This window comes from Hippocampus zosterae, chromosome 13 (assembly GCF_025434085.1).
Source record: "Hippocampus zosterae strain Florida chromosome 13, ASM2543408v3, whole genome shotgun sequence".
Lineage (NCBI taxonomy): Eukaryota > Metazoa > Chordata > Actinopteri > Syngnathiformes > Syngnathidae > Hippocampus > Hippocampus zosterae.
The window spans coordinates 22748260-22771655 of NC_067463.1; the positions used below are offsets into that span (position 1 = coordinate 22748260).

At 51.0% G+C, this 23396-nt stretch overlaps 1 protein-coding gene across 1 annotated transcript; it reads right to left on the reverse strand.

The window, feature by feature from the left end:
* Positions 1 to 131: 131 nt before the first annotated feature.
* Positions 132 to 22111, reverse strand: myo15ab (myosin XVAb). Its single transcript, XM_052084573.1, has 49 exons — positions 21912 to 22111; positions 21228 to 21309; positions 16362 to 21125; positions 16163 to 16282; positions 15778 to 16095; positions 15475 to 15672; positions 15149 to 15390; positions 14663 to 15056; positions 14501 to 14583; positions 14354 to 14417; positions 14161 to 14270; positions 13213 to 13287; positions 13051 to 13141; positions 12951 to 12956; positions 12774 to 12877; positions 12232 to 12295; positions 10862 to 10975; positions 10583 to 10744; positions 9769 to 9891; positions 9639 to 9697; positions 9024 to 9147; positions 8846 to 8941; positions 8040 to 8171; positions 7826 to 7951; positions 7673 to 7750; positions 7435 to 7568; positions 7292 to 7337; positions 7092 to 7216; positions 6825 to 6942; positions 6584 to 6759; positions 6423 to 6507; positions 5738 to 5770; positions 5574 to 5655; positions 5341 to 5471; positions 5178 to 5273; positions 4255 to 4383; positions 4065 to 4171; positions 3638 to 3816; positions 3481 to 3553; positions 3214 to 3405; positions 2585 to 2652; positions 2452 to 2525; positions 1699 to 1801; positions 1335 to 1621; positions 843 to 1107; positions 700 to 760; positions 474 to 601; positions 280 to 395; positions 132 to 173 (listed from the first exon to the last, which is right to left on the reverse strand). The coding sequence occupies exons 3-49, from the start codon at positions 21075 to 21077 to the stop codon at positions 132 to 134; spliced, it is 10449 nt and encodes a 3482-aa protein (XP_051940533.1). The 5' UTR covers positions 21078 to 21125; positions 21228 to 21309; positions 21912 to 22111.
* Between the last annotated feature and the right edge of the window lie 1285 nt (positions 22112 to 23396).

A 23396-nucleotide genomic window follows, 5' to 3' on the forward strand; every position in this document is an offset into this window, starting at 1 on the left:
CAAATTACTCCGCCACAAACTGACATGACATTTTGACGATTTTGATTTTATTGTCACATTCTCATTTTAAATTAAAAAGCGTTTTACCAAACTTTAACGCAATTTATTCTAAGTAAAATGACACATTTGAATTAATTCGTCGGATCGTCGACGCCGTCTTTGGGATAGAAGATCTGGAAAACAGACAATCGCTCAGCACCACACGTCGTCACCGCCATTGCGTCAAAGACGATCCCAACGAACGGAGGCTTAACGGCCCCCGCGCACGTGCGCACGCACCTCTTTCCTGAGGTAGAGTTTCCAGGGAACGTCGGTGTAGGTGCAGTGATCCCGCTCGGCGCTCCGGTGCAGTCTCGTTTGGATGTTCTCCGATTCCACCGGAAGCTCTCGGGACACTGCCAAGAGTTCCAAATTCACGTGAGTCGCGCCCACGCCGGAGCGGAAGCGGGACGTGCGGTCGGGGCCTTCGGCACCTGCCGGAGGAACCGGCGCCGGACGATGAGGCGCTCTGCTTCCTGCGCTCTTGTCCGTCCGCGCTTTTAAGATCTGCAAAGCTTGGTCGCGAGGCGTCTGCTTCTTCTTAAATGTACCCTCCGGTCTCCTAATCGATAAATGCAGCGACACGCAGCACACGGCAAATGCGATCAAGGCGTCCGTGTCCACCATGAATGACGACAACCAACGTAAGAATGCCGGCACCTTTTCCCGGGGGGAAGCGGCTCCGTCGGGGGAGGCGGAGAGTTATAGCGCCTGATCATTTCTGGGGGAAAACCGGCAACAATCACCATCACCCGATCGAAATCGACCCTTAGAGATGAAGAAATGGGGAGAATGAGATTCACCTTGAATATCCTGACAAGGCACAATCTGCTCGGGAATTTGAGACGAGTACTTCACCACCTTGCCAGCAGGGGGGGCAGGAGACGTCACCGCCGGGGCTATTCTCTCACACACACACATGCGCAAAGTGCACACCCAAATAAAAGCCGTTGAAAGGGAGAGACGAAAGAGAGTCAAGTGGTCGTTCTCACCAAAGTCTTTGTTGATGGGAATTGCAGGACCTCCCCGGTGTTGAGCGCCGCCCTGTTGGTCGTCAGCAGACGCGGCCTGAGCAGCAAGCACTTCGTTGACTCATCAGTGCAAAGATCACATGAGCATAAATATTCAACATTGTCATTTAATTACTATTATTAATTTTTTTTTACATATTGCAAAATTGAGTTTTGGATGCTAGAAAACAAAGACGTCATGCTTCATGATGTTATCTTCAGCTTTATGTTGCAAAATTGCCTTTGAGGGCAACATTTGGAAGGCGTCAGAGCGGATGCGGCGACCTGCGCTTCGCTTTGGGCCTCGCCCATCTGAGGGTCCGGCTGGGGCTCCGACGCGGGGGGGTACGAAGTGGACGGTGGGCCCGTGGTGGCGTAGTGGGATGGCGTGAAGTTGGCGTACGGGCTGGGCGGGATGTCCCGAGCGTAGGGGCCGGGGGGGCGCTGGAGCACAGGGCTGCCGGGGGGGCTCACGTCGGCCGGGGTCGGGGGGCTCGACGGGGCCTGTGTCACGGGGGCCACGGCGGCAACGGGAAGCGACATCGCACCGCCAAAGGGAAGCACTCGAACAGCTGCGGGACACGCAAACACACATTTTACTATGTCTGTTGTTGTTGTTTTTTTTTTTCAATTTTTCAGGTGCTCTGACCGCCAGGTGGGGGCGGGGGGCCGCACAAAGGGCCCTGGTCTCGCCACCCGACTCCTCCGCGGCCCTTCATCCTGCTGGAGAGCGGTGCGGCCAGGTCCGCTTCCTGTCGGGGAACCACAAACATGGCTGACAGGCGCCCCCATGAAGAGCGGCCATTCAATCAAAACAATGCAATGTGACGCCCCCCCCCCCCCAACCCCCAAAATAAAATACATCCAATAAAAATGTCAATATGTGATTACAATCAGTTGTGGAGCTGTGTTGTTCTTTGAGATGGAAAAAAAAACATTGTCACGTTGTCAGCTAAGCTATCGCTAGCTCGAACTAAACGGAAGCCGCTAGCTCGTACGGCACGGGAAATACGTCCAGGGCCGCCGCACGCGGCATCCCGCTAACCAACCAAAGTCGTCTTGTATGAAATCTTGCAAACGTGACAAAGCGACCAAGCGCCGCCTCGTTGTCGGTCTTCAATCAAAAAGCATTCATGCATTTGTAAGCGCTGAGGCAGCGCGCGGTCAGGAGAGTGTCAGTTGCCGCCCGGTAAGCCGATCCGCCGCGGCCGTCGCCCGCGCCGGCCCGGTGAAATCACCGCGGCCATCTGGCGCCTGCGCCGGCGACGCTAACCGGGTAACGCGATCGGCCGATCGGCTCTGTCCGACACATCTGATACACGCTAATTCCTGTCGGCTACATCCGATAGCGAGCGCAGGACGGAGGCTGCGGCGGCGCTCCGGGGCCGCGCGTGGAACTTACCGCGCTCCCGTCGGACAGCGCCGGGTCAAACAGGCTATCCAAAAAGACGTCCATCCCTCGATGAGGCTCCGAGTCTAAGGAGAAGGACAGCGTCAAGCATTCGTTTGAGCGTCAAGCATTCGCACGCGCTTACCCTGGCTCGCTAAGCCCTCGCCGGAGAGGAATTCGTCGTTGCCGTCAAAGCCGCCGCCCAGCAGACTTCTACAAAAGCGAGTCAGAAAACGCCTTTTTCCCGATGAATTCAAAAAACAAAAATCTTTGTCAATGTGCCACACAACCACGAAACGCGTTTGTTTGCGGTTGTGCTAACAGCTAATTGCTAACAGCTACACGTCTATGCAATGGTTCCAACTAAATGTTCGTCTCAATCACAGACAAGCAAGTCGCCGCCCATCTTATCTCCCGTCGACCTAACTAACTAACTACCAGTCAACAAACGAATCGACCGGCTGGCAAACCGATCCGTCAATCCTTTTTTTGTAATTGTGCTAACGAATTATCCGCCTAACCAGAAGAGGCGGGAGGTTCACGAAGCAACTGAAGAGCTAACCGACTCACGCGGTAGTTAGCGACTAAGTTGCTAACTCATTTGCATGCAAACATGAGAGCCAACAGCCAAGTAAGTGACCGAAAACCAGAGGACGAATTCACCGACAAACTAACTAAGTGAAGCAAGTGAACCCCGCTGACTAACTAAGCGACCGATCCCCCCCAACGAGGGAGCTAAAGGCATTTGTTTGTTGGTGCGTGAGCGTCCCTCACATGCCGGCGTTGGCCCGAAGGCGTTCCGGTTCCCGCGCCGAAATGACAAAGTAGCCGTCGCGCTTGGGGAATCGGGCGGGCAACTCCAGGTCCGACATCAGGTCCAGGACATAGTCCGATCCCTCCAGCTCCACCCACCGTGCCGACTCCTTTAAGAGAACCGACCAGCCCCGTCGGCCCTCGGCCACGCCCCTGACGGCACAGGAGGCGCGGTCTTCATTTCCGCCGCGCGACTTGCCGATGCCCAACCGATCTTTTCTCCCCTACCTGTGTTGCAAGATGTCTTTGGCCACGTTCTCGCCTGTACTCCAAGAGTGCACGGGACACGGGACCGACACGCCTGGAGGCAGACGCAATGATGTCATGATGATGTCATGACCCAACAAAACAACAATTTCCCAAGTCGAGTGTGGCGGCCCGCTACCGTCAACGCAGTGCACGTGGAGCAGGGCGTGCGCTCGCTGGCGGTTGGCGGTCCACTCCAGCAGACACGGCGGGTAGGTGCGCGCGTACTCGCCGCCGCCGCCGCAGCGCTGCATGGCCTGCAGCAGAGCACGCTGACACACGGCGTCGTAGCCCCGAGGCCCGTGGTCCGACACGAACCTGACAACGGGAGACGAGCACACGCGGCCGCCTTTTGAAACAACAACAACAGCGCCGTGATGTCATCATGGCGTGCAGCACGTTGACTCTCCAAAAGCGGGTCGTGAATGAGGTGGCTAAACAGCAAGCAAGTCGCTAGGCCAGCTATCGTCATCGCTTCATGGTCGGTTAGCTTGACGTTGACAAGCGATACGCCACCCGTCAGTCTGTCAAAGTTGCCCCGCCCCCCCCCCCGTCGCCAAACTGACTTGAGCAGGTGCTTGGCCAGCCTCGGGGAAGGCGGGAAGGCGCTCAGACAGGAGGACATGAGCAGCCACCCCCGCTCGCAGTTCAGCGCGTTGGGATTCCTCCAAACCTGCGAGGGGGGACAAGCCGAAAACACGGCGTCACCCACCCACGTCCGCCTTCGCTGGAGTTCGGCGAACGTCCTCCGCGCACCTGATTGGCCACTTGAGAAAAAATCTCGTCTCGCAGCTCGGCGTCGGCGAGCCCTCTCTGGACGATGTAGTTGCCCAAGAGGTTCTCCTGAGCGCCGTTCAGCTCCGGGTCACCCATGAAACGAAGAATCTGATGAGAACGCTTGATGTTAGCTAGTGAGCGCGTTGGTCAGTCGCGCAGTTGTTAGTAGCATGGCTGGTTAGCCAGTCAGGTCGGCGTGAGCGCAGTGAGGCCAAACCGGTTAGCGATTTAGCGAGTTGGTTATGTAGCTAATCGTACGGCTATTTGGTTGGCTATTTGACTGTAAAGCGGATGCTTAGCATGGTTGTGCAAAAGCTACGTTGAAGCTCGCTAGCGTTTGCTCAATGGTTGTTAAAGATTGAATGGCGATGTCAGGCCAACGTATTTATTTGGCGAGCGACTTGTCAGGCCATGTGTTAGTTAGGAAGTGTTTCAGCTTAGTTACCTGCATGATTTTGCTGTGAGCGGGTCACCTTGGGGTCACTTGCTAGGCTAGTCAGTTCAGTCAGTTAGCACACTGACATTAAAAAAACAACAACAACAACAACAACAAAACAATTCTATTGTTTGGATGTTAAGTCGTTGAATCGTTGGTTGATTAGAGAGAGAGTTTTCTGCTCAGGTATGTGGAGAGAGGATTGCGGGTACGTTGGCTTGCTCGTTTGTTTGTTAGCTAGCTCGCAAGATGGTGAATTTTGTCAGCCGCGTGTCGGATGGCCTGTTTGGTGAGTCGCTTAGAAGTGGGCTGCGTGGTAAAATGCTTAGATAGCGCCCGTACGCTTACGGAAGATCCGACGACGGTGACGGTTTTTGGTCGTGCGTCGTTTTGTCGCTTTAGCCGCTTTTCTGCGCTAGCGCTTTTCTTTACCGCCAGCAAGAGTCTATTTAATTGGACGGCGCACCAGAACAAAGACGTCGAGGGCTCCTTGCTTCAAGTTGTGATGCAAGCGGGTCAGCGAGTTCTCCAGAGGGGCTGTCAGCATCCCAAAGTACGGCTCCTAAAAGGACCAAAACAGATTCATAGCCGCTCAAGCTAGCAAGACGGCTTCCCCCGCGGGCGCTCACCCTAAAAATGGCGCGGACGTAATGAGTCATGAGGTAGTCGTTGATGTCCAGGGGCAAGGTCAGCTGTGGTTCAACCTGAACTTTGGGAGCCTGGACCAGTGCCAGGCAGTTCCGGTGCAGCTCGGTGTCACCTGCGGACGCCACACACACACACACACACACACACCCACACACACACACACACACGTGCATAAAGGGCAGATATTTATTTATAGCAATGTCCCCGTGCGCACCTGAAGTTGCCTGAAGCAGCGCCGCTAACTGAGCGGGGATGGGCAGCGCCGTCACGTTCACCACTTCTCGCTTGATGCGGTCCTACACACACACGAACGCACACACACACGCACATTTGTCCCAACATGTGAGCATCGTCCTCCTCGTCATCTTCCTCGCTCACCTGCGCAGCCTTCCTGGCCGGCTCCACCGCCGTCTGGTACAAAAAAAAACACAAGGCAAAGTTAAATGACTTGTTCATCGGCCGTTTCTTTGTCATTCAGCGGCATCGGGTGACATTTTCTTTGGCGATGGAGGAATATTTTTTTCACCCATGCGAATCAAAAGGTTACGTTGCCATTTTGTTTGGCGCAGAGCCGGATAAAGGCCGCAAGAATCGCATCCAAGGAAGTCTTCATTATTTACCCGTAGAAAAGCAAACATTCTGAAAAGTCCTTAAAAGTCCTAAAAAGTGCTTAAATTTAAAAAAGTCCTTCAATTTGTGTAAATTGAAGGACTTTTTTAATCTTGACCATTTTGTGATTTTCCTTTTTTTTCTTTTCAGGTTCATCGTGTATTTAAGGGATTTTAAATCTTTATAATTTACACACATCAGTTAAAATCAAGGTGTAATTCATAATATTGGATATTTTACTAGAATGGCCTTTTATGCTGTCAATAAAAGAGGATTTTTTTGGGGGGGGGGGGGTCAATCTAAAAATAAATAAATAAATACATGAATGAAAAAATGAGTGGCACAGCAACAAAGCGTTGATTTGTCGAGATGCATTTTTGGTGATTTCTCAGTTTTTCAAATTTTTCCGAGTCCACGACAAGCCACCGCCGCACTGGCCCAGACGTGCACGTACCCTGACGTAGCGCTGCCGGTTGACGACGATTCGCACGCCGGCGCCTAACGCCACCAAATCTTTCCGCAGGCGAGCAAACTTCTTTCTGTCCGAGTGGCAGCAAAAACAAGAAGGTGAAGATTCCACCGCAGGCGCGGTCGGCGGAGGCCGTTTTGGCTCACCTGACGAGGAATCCTCTGCATCGGGCCTGCAGCAGCGTCACGCAGTGTCGGAACTTGACAAAGTTCTTGCGGATGAAGTACATGCGCACGTATCGCTGCAGCGTGAGGGCGGCGACGTTGAGCACGCGGTCCCGCTTGCCCTCCAGGAGCCGGTGCAGATCCTCCTTCAGGAAGATCTGCGAGCAGGCACGCCGGCGTTTAACGCCATTCGCTTCGTCTGCGCGGGTGTGTGTTGGCGGACCTTGGTGACTCCCAGCTGGTAGGAGCCGACCTTGACGGGTCCCAGCTTTCGCAGCATGATCACGCAGTTTTCTCCGTCGGCCGCGGGCGGCTCTTTCAGGCAGAGCAGCGCTTTGTACCTGCGGACACACACGAAGATCCAACATAGATGGTTTATACCATGGCAAAGATCGCCGAGATTCGTCGAGAACCACCTTTTTTGGGCTCGCAATTTCGCAAATCTGTCTTTGGCGCCTCACCAGCCACGGTGAGCTAACCGCTAACCCACCTGGCGAGGAAGCTGCGAAAAGTCAACCTGACGGGATAGCCCTCCTTGCGTATTTGGATGGCCTCCATGATGCCGGAGTAGCGCAGCTGCGCGCTCACCAGCTCCGCGTCAAACATCGCCGGTTGCTGAACCCAGAACGAAACACCCGCGTCGGCGTTTGATTTTCTTTTGTCATCGAGCGACATCACGCGGCGTCGTACCTTCTGCCGGTTGGGCTTGAGGCAGCGCACAAAGTAAGGGCGACACCTTGAAAATGAAAAGGACGCCACAGGGAAGAAATGGAGGAAATGGAGGAAATGGAGCCCCGACTCCCCCCCCCCACCCCCCCTGTGTTCTTTTCTACCTCTCCATCTTCTCCAGCAGCTCCTGCAAGCTGCTCTGGAACTTGCCGCCCACCGTGCCGGCCTGAAAGCGCCGAGCGCCACGCCGATGCTGCGACGCCGCTTCGGAATGCGTCAGGAAGAGGTCGGACACCAGCTGGTGACACACACACACACACACACACACACACACACACACACACCCGGGTAAGCGTGGAGGTAGATGGCATGGAGAAGACTTGAAAACAGCCAAAGTCTGACTGCGTTTTTGCTGCCGATGAAAAGCTCCACGACATCTTGGCGGACCGTGTCAAAGTTCTTGTCCAGAAACTTGTGGACCTCGAAGGAGTCAAAAGACGAGAGGATTTTTTAGCAGCCGACTTTTCGCCTGAATGACGAGCCGGGAAAAAGTACCTGATAGGTGACCTGGCCGGCAAAGTGTTTGAGGGTGAACTCGGGCAGCGGCATCTTGGGCTTGACGTAGAGGGGGTGGTCGCCATGGTGATAGTGGCACTTGTGCAGGAAGGTGTGGTCTGTGGCCTGATTGGCAGAAGACCGGGGAGGGAGGGGGAGGGGTCAGTGCTCATGCGCCCCCTTCTCTTGGGGTCAGGTGTCGGCAAAAACTGACCTGAGGAAAAGCACACTGGTCGTCGAGGATGCGCAGGATCCCGTGAGGCTTTGCGCCGATGAGGTCCAGGCAGGCCCGGTTGTGGTCGAAGGGCTGCTGGCGCCACTCGATCTGCTCGCGCATGTACTCCTCCTAACGCAGGAAGCGCAATCTTGCCCAGATTAGCGCCCGGGCGACCCGCGGCCGTTTCATACTTTGACGCCGCCGTTGATGAGACACGCGGGTGTCCTAGCTTATTGCTTTGCCAGGCGTAAAACTATTCAGGACTACTTTTCTACAAGCATGTTGACATTCGGATGAAAACAACATTTACAGTCACAGTGAGTCGCAAGTTCACTGTGTCACAGTTTATTTGCCTGCAAAACTCATCCGGAGCAATTAGCCGGAAAAACTCACCTAGCTGCGGCGTTTGCGCTTTGACAGTAACTTGTCAGGATATGGTGGCAAAATAGGAAATAGGAAAGTGATTTATTACGATTTTTCTGTCTGTGAGGAACTCATTTAACCAAGGTTGATCTGCACATGAGTCTTTTTTCTCTGCTCAGTGGTTATTTTAAACAAATCATTTTTGAAAAATCATCAAATTTGATTTTTTTTTAGATTTGTTTTGAAAGTTAAAGTTGTCATCTCAAATTAAACCCAGATGTGGTATATTTTGAGTTGGCACTTAATATGTTGAAGCATTTTCATCATGGCATCGATTAGCCTTCTTGTTTGTGGGAAGGCTTCGCATCGTGAACTTTCACTGCAATTAAAAACGCAAAGAGATGTGCAAAAAACAAACCAAAAAACGTTTTTCCCCTGACCTGCTCCTGTTGGATGATGACTTTGTGAAAGAAGAACTGCAAAGTTTCGTTGGCAAAGTTGATGCACAGCTGCTCAAAACTGTTCACTTGTAGCTCCTACAGAGGTTGGATTCAAAGTGAGGCGTCGCCAATTAATGGAACGTAAAAAAAAATAAAATAAAATAAAATAAAATGGGACCTCGAATCCATAAATGTCCAGTATGGAGATGTAGAGTGCCTCGTTGCGGGGGTACACCCGTCCGTTGATACGCTCCGTCAGCCAGTTGAAGAGCAGCGAGTAGAGGATCTTGGCAACGGCGTCTCTATGAGACAACGCGCAATGGGGTTGCTATGGAAACAAGAGAACCCGGTTCCTATGGAAACCCCTGGAAACCTTGAAATCCTTCCGCGCCCCCTTCAAAGATGGGAAGTGAATGTCAAAGAGGTCCCCATCGGCAGCCATCTTATTTGCTGGGGAGTTTGACGCCAGACCAATTTTATTTGACCAAAACAACAACTTTTGTATTTTGTAATATGATAAAGATGAACCGAAAAATGTATCGCAATGACGAATCCGTGATCGAAAACCATTGTTGATTCATTTGATCATCGGTCAGTTGTCGATGAATCGATTACTGGTTGCACTTCTAATATTGAGGTACCAGTCAAGAGGTGGGCAGCAGCATTGTGGACCAACTGGAGACGCTTGATGGAGGATTAGCTGACTCCAAAGTCAAGTGCGTGACGATCATCAAGCCGACGAAGAGTCACAGGAAAATAATTACAAATCCGAAAAAAGTGGACGTGAACCGACCTGGCATCCACGGCGCTCTCCACGGTGAGCGGAGTGGCGATCTTTTCCCTGACGGTGTCCTGCAAGCGCAACATGGCGCCGGTCAAGCCCGGCGACGTCGTCGCTGTGCAGTCGCCCGCGTGGCGCTCACCATGACTTTGAATGTGATGCACTTCTGCAGGCCTTCGGGCGACACCTGCAGCAGCTCGGCGACCACTCGGATCTCCTGAGTGCTCACCACCATCGCCGCCGATGACTCCGGACCGCCGCCAGCCTGCAGGGGGCGTCATCCATCAGTATCATCAACATCCAGCCTGCCGATCGCCATTGACGCCATCTTCGATTTGACCCGTTGAGCGTTTGCATGATCAAGAGTCTGGTAACATTTGCCGCCTTTAATTTTTTTTTGGGGGGGCGGGTTCATCCAATAATCGGTCAATTCATTTTTTTTGGTGGGGGGGGGCACGGGGGCAATAATCAAATAAAAGAAGTTCATCAAGTTCTAAATATTGTATCAGTATAATGATTTAATTCTTAATTATGATCCATTCGTTGAAGAAATGTATAGTATTTGATGAAAATAAAATATCCGATTTATTAAAACTATTTGAGGTATTTTAGATATACATTTTAGATCGACATTGTTACTTTTGAAGACATTTTGATATTTATTTGATTTAATGAACTTCAATTAAATGGCGTTACGTGGATTCGTAAATAGAATAAATGATGCCTTATTTTTTATATATTTTATATTTTTATTATTTTTCAAAATCTGAGTCCATATTTATTTAGTTTTTTTTTTTTTTTTAAAGAATGGTGACCATTTTGCAGCTTTTTACGGAAACAATTTCAAACGTCATCTACAAGCGAGCCAGCCTTCCGCTTCGTTTCAAAACGACCAAACTGCAGGCCCGCCACGAAACGTTGGCCCCGCCCCCGGCATCCGGCCGTGACGCGTTGACCTGCTGCGACTGGAAGTAGACGTTGCCGAGATGGAGGATGGAGGATAGGAGCCGGTAGATGGCCTTCTGCTCCTCGCCAGTGAAGCGCAAGATGGCCATTGCGCTCAGTAGCCGGCGGAAGTCCTCGTCGTCGTCCTTGCCGGCAATTTTGCAATCGCCTCCCTGTGCGCACCATGAAGCCACGTCTGGAGAATGAATGTCACCTTGGCGCACAGAAATTGATTGGCTGTGCTGTGCTGAATTGTGTCGTGTGTGTCGTGTGTGTGCGCGTGCTCGCACCTGGTTGAGATAGTAGTAGGTCTCAGCATCCTGCAGATAAAGCGAGCGCTTCTCGTGCGGAGGAAGGCCCGCCAGCATCTCGTAGAAGATGTGGTAGTTTCTCTCTGATTTGGCCTGACCCCGACAACAACAACAACAAAAAAACCCTCAAAAAAGCCACACGATAGAAGGTTTCAATATAGGCTACGTACAGTACCTCCTGTTTTCTACATTGACAAATGTCTGCTCATGACCTTGTTCGTGGACAATGGCCATTTTCTTTTACTTTTCATGCTAAGCTAAATGCTAACTTCATTTCTTTTCATGACGCAAAATAATATAGGATCAAGCTCAGCCCTGATCATCTTTTGTTTTTAACGGATGCGTCATAGTCGGTTTGCCATGAAAATAATAATAATAAAAAAATTCAAATAATTGGGGAATTATTGGGGAAAAAAACAACAACAGCAACAACAAAAAAAAGCGAAAATGCGGGAGGGGTCAGCACACAACAGGGCAAATACCAAATATTCATTCATTCATCTTCCGAGCCGCTTGATCCTCACTAGGGTCGCGGGGGGTGCTGGAGCCTATCCCAGCCGTCTCCGGGCAGTAGGCGGGGGACACCCTGAATCGGTTGCCAGCCAATCACAGGGCACAGAGAGACGAACAACCATCCACGCTCACACTCACACCTAGGGACAATTTAGAGCGTCCAATCAGCCTGCCACGCATGTTTTTGGAATGTGGGAGGAAACCGGAGCACCCGGAGAAAACCCACGCAGGCCCGGGGAGAACATGCAAACTCCACACAGGGAGGCCGGAGCTGGAATCGAACCCGGTACCTCTGCACTGTGAAGCCGACGTGCTAACCACTGGGCTACCGGGCCGTAATACCAAATATAATTTGCTAATAAGTGAATTTAAGAATGCCAAAGCTGTAAATAAGCGGGGTCTGCTGTTCCCCCCCCCCCCAAAAAAAGATGACAAATAATCAGATGTAAAGGCCACGCTTCAGATCGGGTAAAGATGGGATCACATGCGCTGAGGAAAATAACAATCATATGACGCCATGAAAAAGGAGGGCAGGCGCATCCGAGTGATCTTCCTTCGAATAGACATCGCGCACGTGTGTGCGTGTGTGTGTGTGTGTGTGGGCGCAGAGTGCGAGGTCATCTCAGTCCTGCAGATGACAGACGCCATTGATGGAGATGTTTGATGGACATCGGGATTAAAGAGACGCGGCATCATGTTGGACACCCTCACGCTGACCGACTCATGAATCTCCTCTTTCGCACACTCTGACTCACTTGTAAGGAGATGCCGCCTGTGTGCGTGTGCATGTGTGTGCATGTGTGTGTGTGTTGTGTGTGCGTGCGTGTCCAGTTTACCTGAAAGACAATGCGAGACTTCTCCAACAGGTATTGAGACGTGATGGCACCGCTGATTACACCCCTGGTTAATTAGGTTGAAGAGGGCGGGCACACACACACACACACACACACACACGCACGCACACACACACACAGAGTTGAGAGTTAAGTAACAATCGGTGCATGTGAAATGTGTTTGGGTCTTGTTTGGCCCAGATCAACTTGTCACCCAAGAGTGTCAACGTTCCACGTACGAGGGTTGGATTCTGCCTGTGTGCGGTGTCGTTATCACGGCGGACATTACTCACGAAGCTCGCAGTGAAATGCACACCGCACCGAGAAGGTCATGATTTTTTGGGGGAAAATTTTTTTTTGCCTTATAGCATAAGTCATTTTTTAACTGTTAGAAAATAAATAATAAAAGCAATGTGCTAAAAGTTGTGCGGGTGTTTTTTTTTTCTCTGTCAAGAAATCCAGAGCGAGCCAAAAATGATTCTGATGCTGAAATGTGGAGAAAAAAAAATCTGATCAACATTTAGAAGTTGGAATGTTTGACTCACTCCTCCATGCAGATCTGCGTGAATTTGCCAAAACGTGAAGAGTTGTCGTTGCGCACCGTTTTGGCATTACCAAAGGACTCCAATAGGGGCGTGGCTTCCAGGATCTTTGGACGTAAATGCACATGTTACCATGGCAACCTCCAACCAGCAAGACCACAATGCCGCTGAATGCCTTACCTCGATCTGACGGGACACAATCGGGACCGAGAAAAGTGACAATGGAGTGAGCCTAAATATTTGCTTGTAATTCATAAGACATGGGTTGATCAAAATGAACCTGTTGCGTCACGTTGCGCTTGTGATGGATGGCTGTCAGGTAGCGGAGGATCACTTTGGCGGCTTCCGTCTTCCCCGAGCCACTTTCTCCACTGCAAACAAATCATTCCAAAATGGGCTGAATTCAATATCATGTGGGGAAAAAAAACGACAAACTTGGTACCTGATCACAATACACTGGTTGTCTTTGGCATCCATCATGTTGGTGTAGGAGAGATTAGCGAGGGCAAAAAGATGACTGCAACACAGATGCACATTTAGTTTTTGGGGGGTCATACAGTGCCAGTAGTTCAAGTAGCTTTTATTATTTCATTACATCCAACATGAGTACTGCTAAGCTAGCAGAGTCAACTCTTCATTATAGTAATACATCGGACACTTAACAAGCAGAGTGGACATTTCAGTCACCTATCATGCTAGTCGACATACTAAAAGGGTGGAGTAATATACCACCCCCCCCAAAAAAAAGGAAGAAGAACATTTTTTGGTTTTCCACAGGCAAAGAGTCAAGTAGGAGCGACGTCATGATGTCATCGTAAAGCATCCAAGCGTCACCGCCGACGTTTACCCAAGAGCGCCTGCACCATTAACAATAATAATAATAATAATAATCCGCTGTTAGCATCTGCGAGGCAATTTATCATTACGTATCTTACATATGTAGTGTATCAAAGTTAAGTACATGCAATCAGCAAACGCTTCTAACCTGGTTGTACAGTGTCCTTGAGTGTTATGAAAGGCGCTTGTAAATGTGATGTATTATTATTTTTATTAACCTTCTTAATCTTAAACGCAGTAGCCGTACAGTGTATTCTTAAGTAGAGTGACTGGACTAGACTGGTGGAGTTTTTAGTGATAAATTACACTAGCCAAGTTGGACTCCAAGTACAGTTGCATGCTAAAAGCTAAAATGGCGGTGCAGACTCTGTAGTAGACAGTATTATAATAGCCGCAAATCTGGAAAAGTGACATTTTAAATATAGTGTAACAGTAGTAGTAGTAATGAGTTTCATGAACCGTTCATGAACCTTAACAAACAACAAAATCGGAAGAAAATATTTGCACATCAATGTGCCACGGCAAGACGGGAACAGCAAAATGTGGGTCTTACGGAGGGTTGTCGCTCAGGCCATGTCCCTCGTACTGCAGTACCATGTCTGTGCCGTAAATGTTAAGCAGCTTGTAGGGGTTGAGGGAGACCAGGATGCTGCCAATGTACGTCTTTCGGAGGAGAAAATCAAAGGCTCTTTATCTTGTGACTCATTCCTTTTGGGTTATTACATGCACAGAAGGACAAAAATTACGTAAATGAGCTCCTGGTCGTAGCGTTTCTTCAGGTTCATAAGGACAGTGGTCTCATTCAGTTCACTGAAAATAAACAGGTCGGATTTCAACAATGCCTTGACTGAGTCTACCAATGGGCTCCTCGACGTTACAGTTGTGAGTCTTACGGCAGCTGCGTCAAGTCTTCCATGCCCTCGGCCCAGCGCTTCACCCTGTGGCTGGTTGTTGGCATACTTAGAATAGAGTAGATCTAAATAACAAAGATGGATTGTTAGCCTGAAGGATCTGGTCATCATGGTCTGGATTTGAGACGATTCTCTGTGAACTACCTTGTCATACCAGCTCTGCCCAGGAACCCTCTCTCGGACCGGAGTCCAGTCTGGATCCTGAAGCTCTCCGTTGTCGACGGTGGCCGTGGGTAAATAGCCGTCCAAAACACCGGTCTCCCTATACATAGACCACTTGGCCAGATGCTGGACCGTTCCGTGAGGCAAAACTCTCTCAGCTGCCCACACATCCTCCACCATTTTGCCAGCGCCACTGGTATTCCGTGCCCAGTGGCCTGAGTGCGGCCCGTAGGGTGGGACTGCAGCATAGCGATTATCCGTGCCGTACAGCGCTGTCGGGGGTCTGTACGAAGCGTAGCGAAGCTGCTGGTTTTGGATGGCGTTGGCCAGGCTGGGATTGTGAAACCGTCTTGTCAGAACAGAACCATCGGGCAGCCTGTCGGATGAACGTAGCTCAAGTTAAAACTTTCACGTCACGTGTGAACTATGTCACTAGCCCAGATTTATCTCTGCGGTTTGCTTCCTGACCTATAACGGATGCCACGCAGATCATCATTCTTCAGTGCAGAGGAAAGGTTCGGACTGTCGGGTTTTGGTGCCCCCGTGAATGGAGAGTTTTGTGGGAGGTGGAAGAGATCGGAAGAACAAAGGGTCATGTTCTTCCGCAGAGCAGCAGTGAGGTTTGGAGTCGCAGGGTGCTGACCAGGGATGGCCAGGGAACCATCAGGCAGTTGATAAGAAGCATTCCGAATGTTTTGATTGGAAAGAGCCTACCGGGCAGTAAAAGCAAGAAACCATTTGAAATCTATACACCACCTGCAAAGTCGCGAAAACCAAAAGTTAGGATCATGTACTTTTGACAAGTCGGGAGCGAGCGGTTTACGCGGGTCAATGATGACGGTTCCGTCAGGCAGGGTGTACGACACACCCTTAAGGTAGGGGTTCTGAAGGGCAGCGGTCAGAGTGGGACTCTTTGGTTTTTTTGGGTCGAGGATCATGGTTCCATCAGGAAGGGTGAGGGTTGACGCCTTCAAGACCGGGTTATTAAGAGCCTGTTACGGAATAGGTTGACAGCAAGGTTCAAGCCAGGTAAGATTCTACAGAGAAACCAGCTATTTCATCACGTCAGTGCCTTGTAATTAGGGTTGATAACAAACCTGTAACAAGTCTGGCGAGATGGGTGTATTGGGGTCTCGAACTCCCTCCGGCAGGTTAAAGGAGGCATTCCTGAGGACGGGGTTCTGAAGGGCATTGGCAAGACTCGGAGAGACGGGCTTCCGTGGGTCGATAATGATTGTGCCGTCGGGCAGGGTGTACGATGCCGATTTCAGATATGGGTTCTGAAGTGCTGCTGCGACATCAGGAGATTTTGATTTTTTCGGGTCGATAAGGACAGTACCGTCTGGCAGCGAGTAGGATGCTTCACGTAATGCAGGGTTCTTTAGGGCCTTAGCGAGGTCTGGGGAAACTGGTTGCTGTATGTGAAGAGACAGGTTAATGGTTATCGTGTGTTCTATTCATGAGTCATAAATCATGCGTTACTTGGTGTTTAGGGTCGATAATTGAGCCATCGGGTAGGGTGTACGTAGCAGTCCTGAGATCCTGGTTCTGAAGCGCTCTGGCAAGGTCGGGAGACATCGGTTTCTGGGGAATTCGAGGGTCCTGTGTAGGGCCGAATGGAAAGTGACACACCGCTTGTTGGAAATCACATTTATACGTTTATACCCACGAATATACCCACCGTGATAATTGATCCATCAGGCAAGATGTATGAAGCTCCCCGGATTTGCTGGTTTTGCAAGGCTTGACTGAGCCGCGGTGAGGAACGTGGTTCCACATAAGGCAACACTAAAGTTCCATTTGGCATCCTGTATGACGCCTGAATAATCTGTGGATTGTGGATGGCACTCGTCAGCATCGGTGAAGAAGGTTGCGGGGGTCCGTAGGGGTATCTGAGTCGCAAAGGAGTCTGATAGGATGCTTGGCGGAGGTTTGGGTTCTGCTGCAGTGCCCTGTGCAGCTTGGGGCTGACAGGTCCGTAAGGGCTCTGTATCATTGGGGACCTTAAAGACGCAACGCTCTGAAAGTCGGCGCGGTTCTGCAAAGCGTCATAGAGCAGCGGTGCTGGGCCAGGCTCAGATATATAATCGTACCCGGTAACATATGTAGGTCCATATGGCGTGCGGAACTGCGGAGTGGGATAGGAAGCCACACCTCTGAGTGCTTGACCGTGTCTCATGGCTCCAGAAAGCAGTGGGGACGAAGGCCCAGGCGGGGAATATGGGGACTGAGGCATTGGAAGAGGAGAAACATAGGAGGCATCTCTCAGTGCCTGGTTTTGCAGCGCTCTGGAAACCATTGGGGAGGAAGGGGCCACAGGCTCCTCATAAGGGGATAACGGCCTTGGTAGAGGAGAAACATAGGATGCATCTCTCAGTGCCTGGTTTTGTAGTGCTCTGGACACCATTGGGGAGGAGGGGGCCATGGGCTGCTCGTAAGGAGATTCTGACCTTTGTAGTGGGGAAGCATAAGATGCGTCTCTGACTGCCTGGTTTTGTAAGGCTCTGGATAACATTGGGGAGGAAGGGGCACTAGGTTGCTCATAGGTAGATTGTGACCTCTGCAAAGGAGAAATGTGGGATGTCTCTCTCACCGCTTGATTCTGCATCGCTTCTGACAAAAACGCAGAAGGTATCACAGGTGACCCGTGGGTGGCCAATGGGGAATGGTTGAAGCCATCTTGAAGTGCTTGTTTTTGCACTGCAGCAGGGAGAAAAGGCGATGAGGGAAGATGCGGCTCGACCACTGGGCCGGCTTGAAGGCCACAAGGGGAAGATAAAGTAGCCTGTCTGATAGTTTGATTTTGTATGGCACCAGGTGGAGCAACTGGGTCGGTGAAAGGATCCACATACAGGGTCGAGCCATACAGCTCTGGAGGATGGACGCCGGGAGGAGGCAAGAGTGGGGTGGACGTACGAGAATGTCGAGGAGAGAGGCGTGGGGATGCAGGACGTGAAATGTGCCTGAGCGAGGGAGAACCGGGAGGTATCCTCCTCAAGGAATTTTGGGCCACAAGTGGTCGCCCACGGGCCACCGGGCGCGGAGGAAAACGGCCAGACTCACGCCTCACAAGGGGAGCACGATGTATCAGGTGAGGCGACTGAAAAGGAGAAGACTGATGAGAAGAGTCTACGGTAAGAACAGATGATCTATTGCTTCTTATAGAAGCGGCACGGAATGGACGCACATTCTGGGTGGGTGGGGGTACTGGACGCCCTCTGAGCCCCATAGGGGATGGTCTGACAGTTCCTAAGGGAACATTGCCCCCCATCCTGGGTCTAGTTAGTGGTGTGGGATCCCTTATTACCCGAGTCGAACGACGGGAGAGCGTGGGAGATGCTGGTCCACGCTCTTGGGGTGACAAACTTCGGTGAGATTGAGTGGGAGATTGCCTTCTGCTGAGTTGAGGAGAGAAGGCAGGAGATACAGGATCCGGAGGAGGATATTCAGTCAACCTCCTCCCTCCAAATGGACTTCTGGCAGGAGCGGGTGTTGTCGGTGGACTTTGCATCCTTATCGAGGCACGCGGTGACGACGGAGGAGAGCGCTGTATCATTGAGGTCCTCGGTGATGGTGGAGGGCTTCGCTGAATCATGCTAGCACGGGGTGAAAATGATGGCGGGGGTATCCCAGCCTGGGGGAACCGAGCTTGCATTCTGGGATGAGCCAGAGGGGAGGCCACGGGAGAGGGAGGATGCGAAATCTTCCGCGAAATGGCAGAGGGGGGTCTTTGGACATTTATCATCTTATTGCTAATGGCTGAATGTGGGGAGGAGCTTTGCCTTTGTGGCATGACTGGTGAGGGTATCCTTGAGGTCGTAGGATTGGGGTCACGTGGTACCTGAGGTGGGGGGACCATGACAGAGCGCCGCGATGGGTTGGGAGAGGATAGCATGCGGTAGGCAGGAAGGGGTCGGGACATACCTGCTTGCTTGATAATCATTGCAGTTGGCGAGGGGACTGACGGGAGGCCGTAAGCCTGTCGGGGTATCATCGGTGGATTGGGTGACATCATATGTTCTTCCAGTGACATCATTGCATGGGGAATCATCATTTGCGATGACATTATCGGCTGTTGCAACATCATCTGTTCGTGAGATGACATCATCGTTTGCTGCAACACCATCTGCTCCTCAGGTGACATCACTCTTTGGGGAAGCATCATTTGCGGTGACGTCGCCGGTTGCTGTGATATTGCCACTTGCTCCTCTGGCGGCATTATCGATTGGGGCATAATCATTGGAGACAACATCCCTTGTTGGGGGGTTAACATGTGTTGTGGGGACATAACCTGAAGTGGCAGCATTTCGGGTACCATATTTCGCTCCACGAAGGTTTGCTGCCGCGGTGACATCGCTGGCATGAGTTGCCTTGGGGGCATCATCATTTGTTCTTGCGGAGATATCAATTGTTGTTCGAACATTATGCCAGTCGAATGACCTGGTGCGAGAGGTATCTGGTCTTCGTACTGGATATCGGACATGTCTTCAAATTCTGGATCGGGCGGAAGATTAGGTGGAGGGGGGAGTTGTACTTCAAGGCGCTCTTTTCCAAAGAGACGCACTTGAGGTCTGGGAACTCGGAATGTCTCACCCCCCTGAAGCCACCCAGAATCTCCCCCATGTTGATCCACCTGGTCTGCGTTCTGGTCCCCATACAGAGACTGTACTTCCATCACTTGCTGGCCTCCTGGAGGATAACCAAGCATCAGCTGAGAGTTGTCGTGCTCCTGGTAGGGCACGCCGCCAGCATCATGGTAGTTTGGTAGAGCTTCGCTTTGTATTCCAAAAGCTGCTGCGTGGACATTGTTGAAATAAGCTTGACTGTTGTCATAATAATCCGCTTGGCCATTAGCATCATAATGAACCTGAGCCTGATGAAGTCCATATCCTGGGTCCTCACCCATTGGCGCATAGGAGTCTAGACCCACTTCATTGTCCATTGGCATCGCTTGTGGTTGTTCCTGGTAGCCATATAATGCTAGTTCCTGGTTGTCGTAGTACCCTTGGGCAACCAGCTGGGGGTCATAGTAGGCCTCTGCGTTCTCGTCATAAAGACCTTGCCTATAATATTCCGCATTGGGGTCGTAGATGCCCTCATCTTCGTAGTACCCCAAGTCCCCGTAGTCTGCCCCAGCTCCATCATCATAGTAACTCCTTGGACCTTGTCCACCAAATTGTACCTCGTCGCCGTAACCGCCATAGCTGTAATCAAAGTGTCCGTAACTATGATATTCATCGGGGTCTTCCCAGTGCTCATAGCCACCATTGTGGTACCCATAGAGGTGGCGTCGGCGGATGTGCTCACGCTGTTCCTCCAAGTACTTCTGCTCAGCGCGTCCTCGCATCTTGTTGAAAACGAAATGGTTGTTCAGCCATTTAGCCGCCGCGGCAACCCGACCGAGCACTGCACTCCTGCCTTTGAGTCCACCGATGGAGCCGGCGAGTCCGTTTTTTTTTCCAAACAAGCCCTTGAAGAATCCGCCCTTCTTCTCCGACGAGTTGCCGCCCAGGCGCAGCAGCATGTAGGTGCGCTTCTTGCCGTCGCTTGCGGTCTTCTCCTTGGCCTCCTTCTTTTGCTTTTTGCTGGCCTTGAACCTCATCATGAAGCGAGACGTGTTCTTCAGCATCGACTTGCGACGTTTCTTCTTGGCCAGTCGGTTGCGTCTCTTGCCCAGTCCGAGGAACAAGCGTGAGGTGCTCTTGAGCTTCTTCCGGCTGTTTCTGCGCCGCTTGAAACCAGAAAACTTCATGAACATGCGGGACATGTTCTTGAGGCCTTTTTTGGGGATTTCCCGACTGGGAATCGGAGCCGTTTCCTCGCTTGTCTTCCCTTTCCTCTTCGGATCGACATCTGACCTCCCATCCTTATGGCGGTGGTGGTGGTGGTGGCCATCTTTCGATTTCTTTCTGAGTTCCTCCTCTTCATACTCGTCATCATCTTCATCCTCTTCCTCCTCGTCTTCTTCCGAGTCTTTGCCGCCTCTTCTTCGTCTTCCCTTCTCCGCCGCCCCGCGTCCTCGTCCTGCACGAGCCCTCCTGTAATCCTCCTCCTCTTCCTCTTCTTCGCTCAAGTCTTCTTCCTCATCTTCTTCATCATCCAGGAATTCATCCTCCTCCTCCTCCTCCTCGTCTGATTCCACTTTCTTTCCCTTTCCTTTGTCTTTACCTCCCTTCTTATCATCCTTTCCTCCCATCTTGTTCTCCTTTCCTTTCTTGACATCCTTCCCTTTCTTGTCATCCTTAGCCCCTTTTTTATCATTCCTCCTTCCCTTCTTGTCATCCTTCCCTCCTTTCTTGTCCTCCTTCCCTTTCTTTTCTTCCTCTTTCTTTTTCTCGGGTTCGGGTTTCCCACCCTTCTTTTTGTCGTCCTTCTTGGGGTCTTTCTTGCCGGGCATTTTGCGACGACTCGGCTAGCAGTGCACCATCACCCCGGTGGCCAAATACTGGAGAGGACATTGGAACACAGACATGGGGTTGACTTTTAGCATGAAAAATAAGAGCTGATGTGTTCAGACGAGAGAAAACAAAATGCTTCAGAGTCTGACCTTTAAGAAAGTTTAGATATGCCTTGGTGGATTTGTGCTGTGTGAGGGCACGCCCGCCTGAATCCGGTCCCCATGAAGTCTCCTGGATGCACATGGATATGCAGACATTCAGTAGGCTTTTCAACCACCTTCAAAAATGGCTTTCAAAAAAAACCATGAAGAGGTATGGTTCAGATTTTTTAGCTTTTCACAAGAGACAGTGGACGAAAGACGGCAGTAACATGGTTGGAACGCGTCAAACTTGAAACAAACATGAAACATGACTTGTACTCTCTGAGTATGGTCCCTGGATCCCAAAGCGGCAGTATCAAACCAAAAATGGCCGACTTTTTGCTGAGTTTCCTCTGTCCGTGGATGAGATCTTTTTTCTCACTTCCCAGGGCCTGCTACTATATTTCTGAATACCTAAAATACAGTCGTTGCATTTACTACAAGTCCCTACTGGTCATGTTAAGAAAAAAACAAAGTGGCATTGGTGCTTCAGTCGAGGGTCGGAGTGTGAGCAGCCCAAACGCGACAGGGATGCCCCCTTGAAACAGGACAATTTCAAAGTTCACCATACTTGGGGAATTCTGACACACACACACACACAAATCTCAAGAGAACGTGATTAAGACACCTGAGAAGTGATTTCTCTCTCTGTCACACACACACACACAGACGGTGATAGCAAGTTATATTCACCTCCGCACATGACCAGAAACCAGATCAGAATAGCGGTCGCCAGTATCTTGGTGGTATCCCGATTGTTTCTTCCTCTACGGATAGCAAGGTGGAGAAAAAAAATACAAGGTCAAGCTTTCAGGTTTGACGCTTCTTCTCCGCGACTCCAACTTGTGTCTCGTGGCGCGTTGCTCTCACGCAACACTCGCTCTCTCTCGCTCAGCACGACTTTGACAGGAGTTCATTGCGGCGACCGGCGCAAGGAGTCTTAATTTGTCATCCTGCTCTACGGGTGAAACCCGAGAGTGGCGGGTAGCGGCCGAGGGGGCGGGGCTATGAATAATGCAAAAAGGCTGACAGAGATGACACGAGAGGCAACGAGGTAAGGATGAGACGTAGGACGCCAAAGACAAACCACAAAGGAGAGGCTGGGTTTTTGACAAAAGGATCAAGAATTACGGGACGCCGGCCTTTTTCTCTGAGGCCAACATCGAATATGGCTTCTGTTTAAATAACGACGACAGGTGGCACGACTTGTTGGTCCCCAAATCTAAAGAGGAAGAAAGCTGCAAAGTGCATCAGGCTCCCTCACAAAGTAAAAGGGCAAATCGCATTTTCGCTGATGGACGCAGCACTTCATCAGCACCTGCTCGATGCACCTACTATTCATGAGATGACCTTTTCACGTCATTTCGGGAGCTGAGCTCAGATACTTTCTAAAAAAAAAAACCACGCAGAAGCACTTTAAAAAAAAGAACATCCATCCATCTATATTTCATCAAAAGTTTCCTTGAAATGAGTGTACAGCCCGCTTGCGTGTACATCGGGAGAAACACCCGTGCATGACGGCTCCGCGCCAGGTATCGGTATCAGGGCAGAGCACTCGGTCGGACGCAAGTGGTCGCCAAGAAGGATCGGTGTCAGGGCTGTGATTATGAGTGCCGTCCATCAAATTATTCCTCGGGGCTCCCGTTGCCAGATCTGGTGTCGGCTTGCCAGATAGTGATCTTTTGCTCCCCGAAGCGTAAGGCTAGCTGGTCGTCACCAGGCGTCAAAGAGCACCCGCGGACTTGCTGTCTTTTCTTTCTTTTGCGATTTGCATCTTTAATTGTACCCGCTGCCTTTGAACAGCTCTGACAAGGTTCAATCAGGCGGGAGGCCAGGCGGGTGGTCTAACAACGCGGAGGAGGGACGTACAGCACAACAGAGGAGAACGCTGGTGAGGGTTCATCAAAGACCTTCACACACGCACACACACACACACGCACACACACACTGCTGCTATCTAGTGGTCCGGCACTACCCCTACAAGCTAGTTGGAACAAGGGCGGCCGAACTGATTTTACGATGTGGACTGTCGCTTGGGGCTCAGGTAACGACCAATCACCTGTTCGATCAATCAGAATGCCGTGTTTGGACGAGTCGGGCTGCGGAGAACATCTAATTGGGAAAAAATGGGGGTGGGGGAGTTCTCCTTTGGAGACAGCGAAGAAACACCTCCTTCAG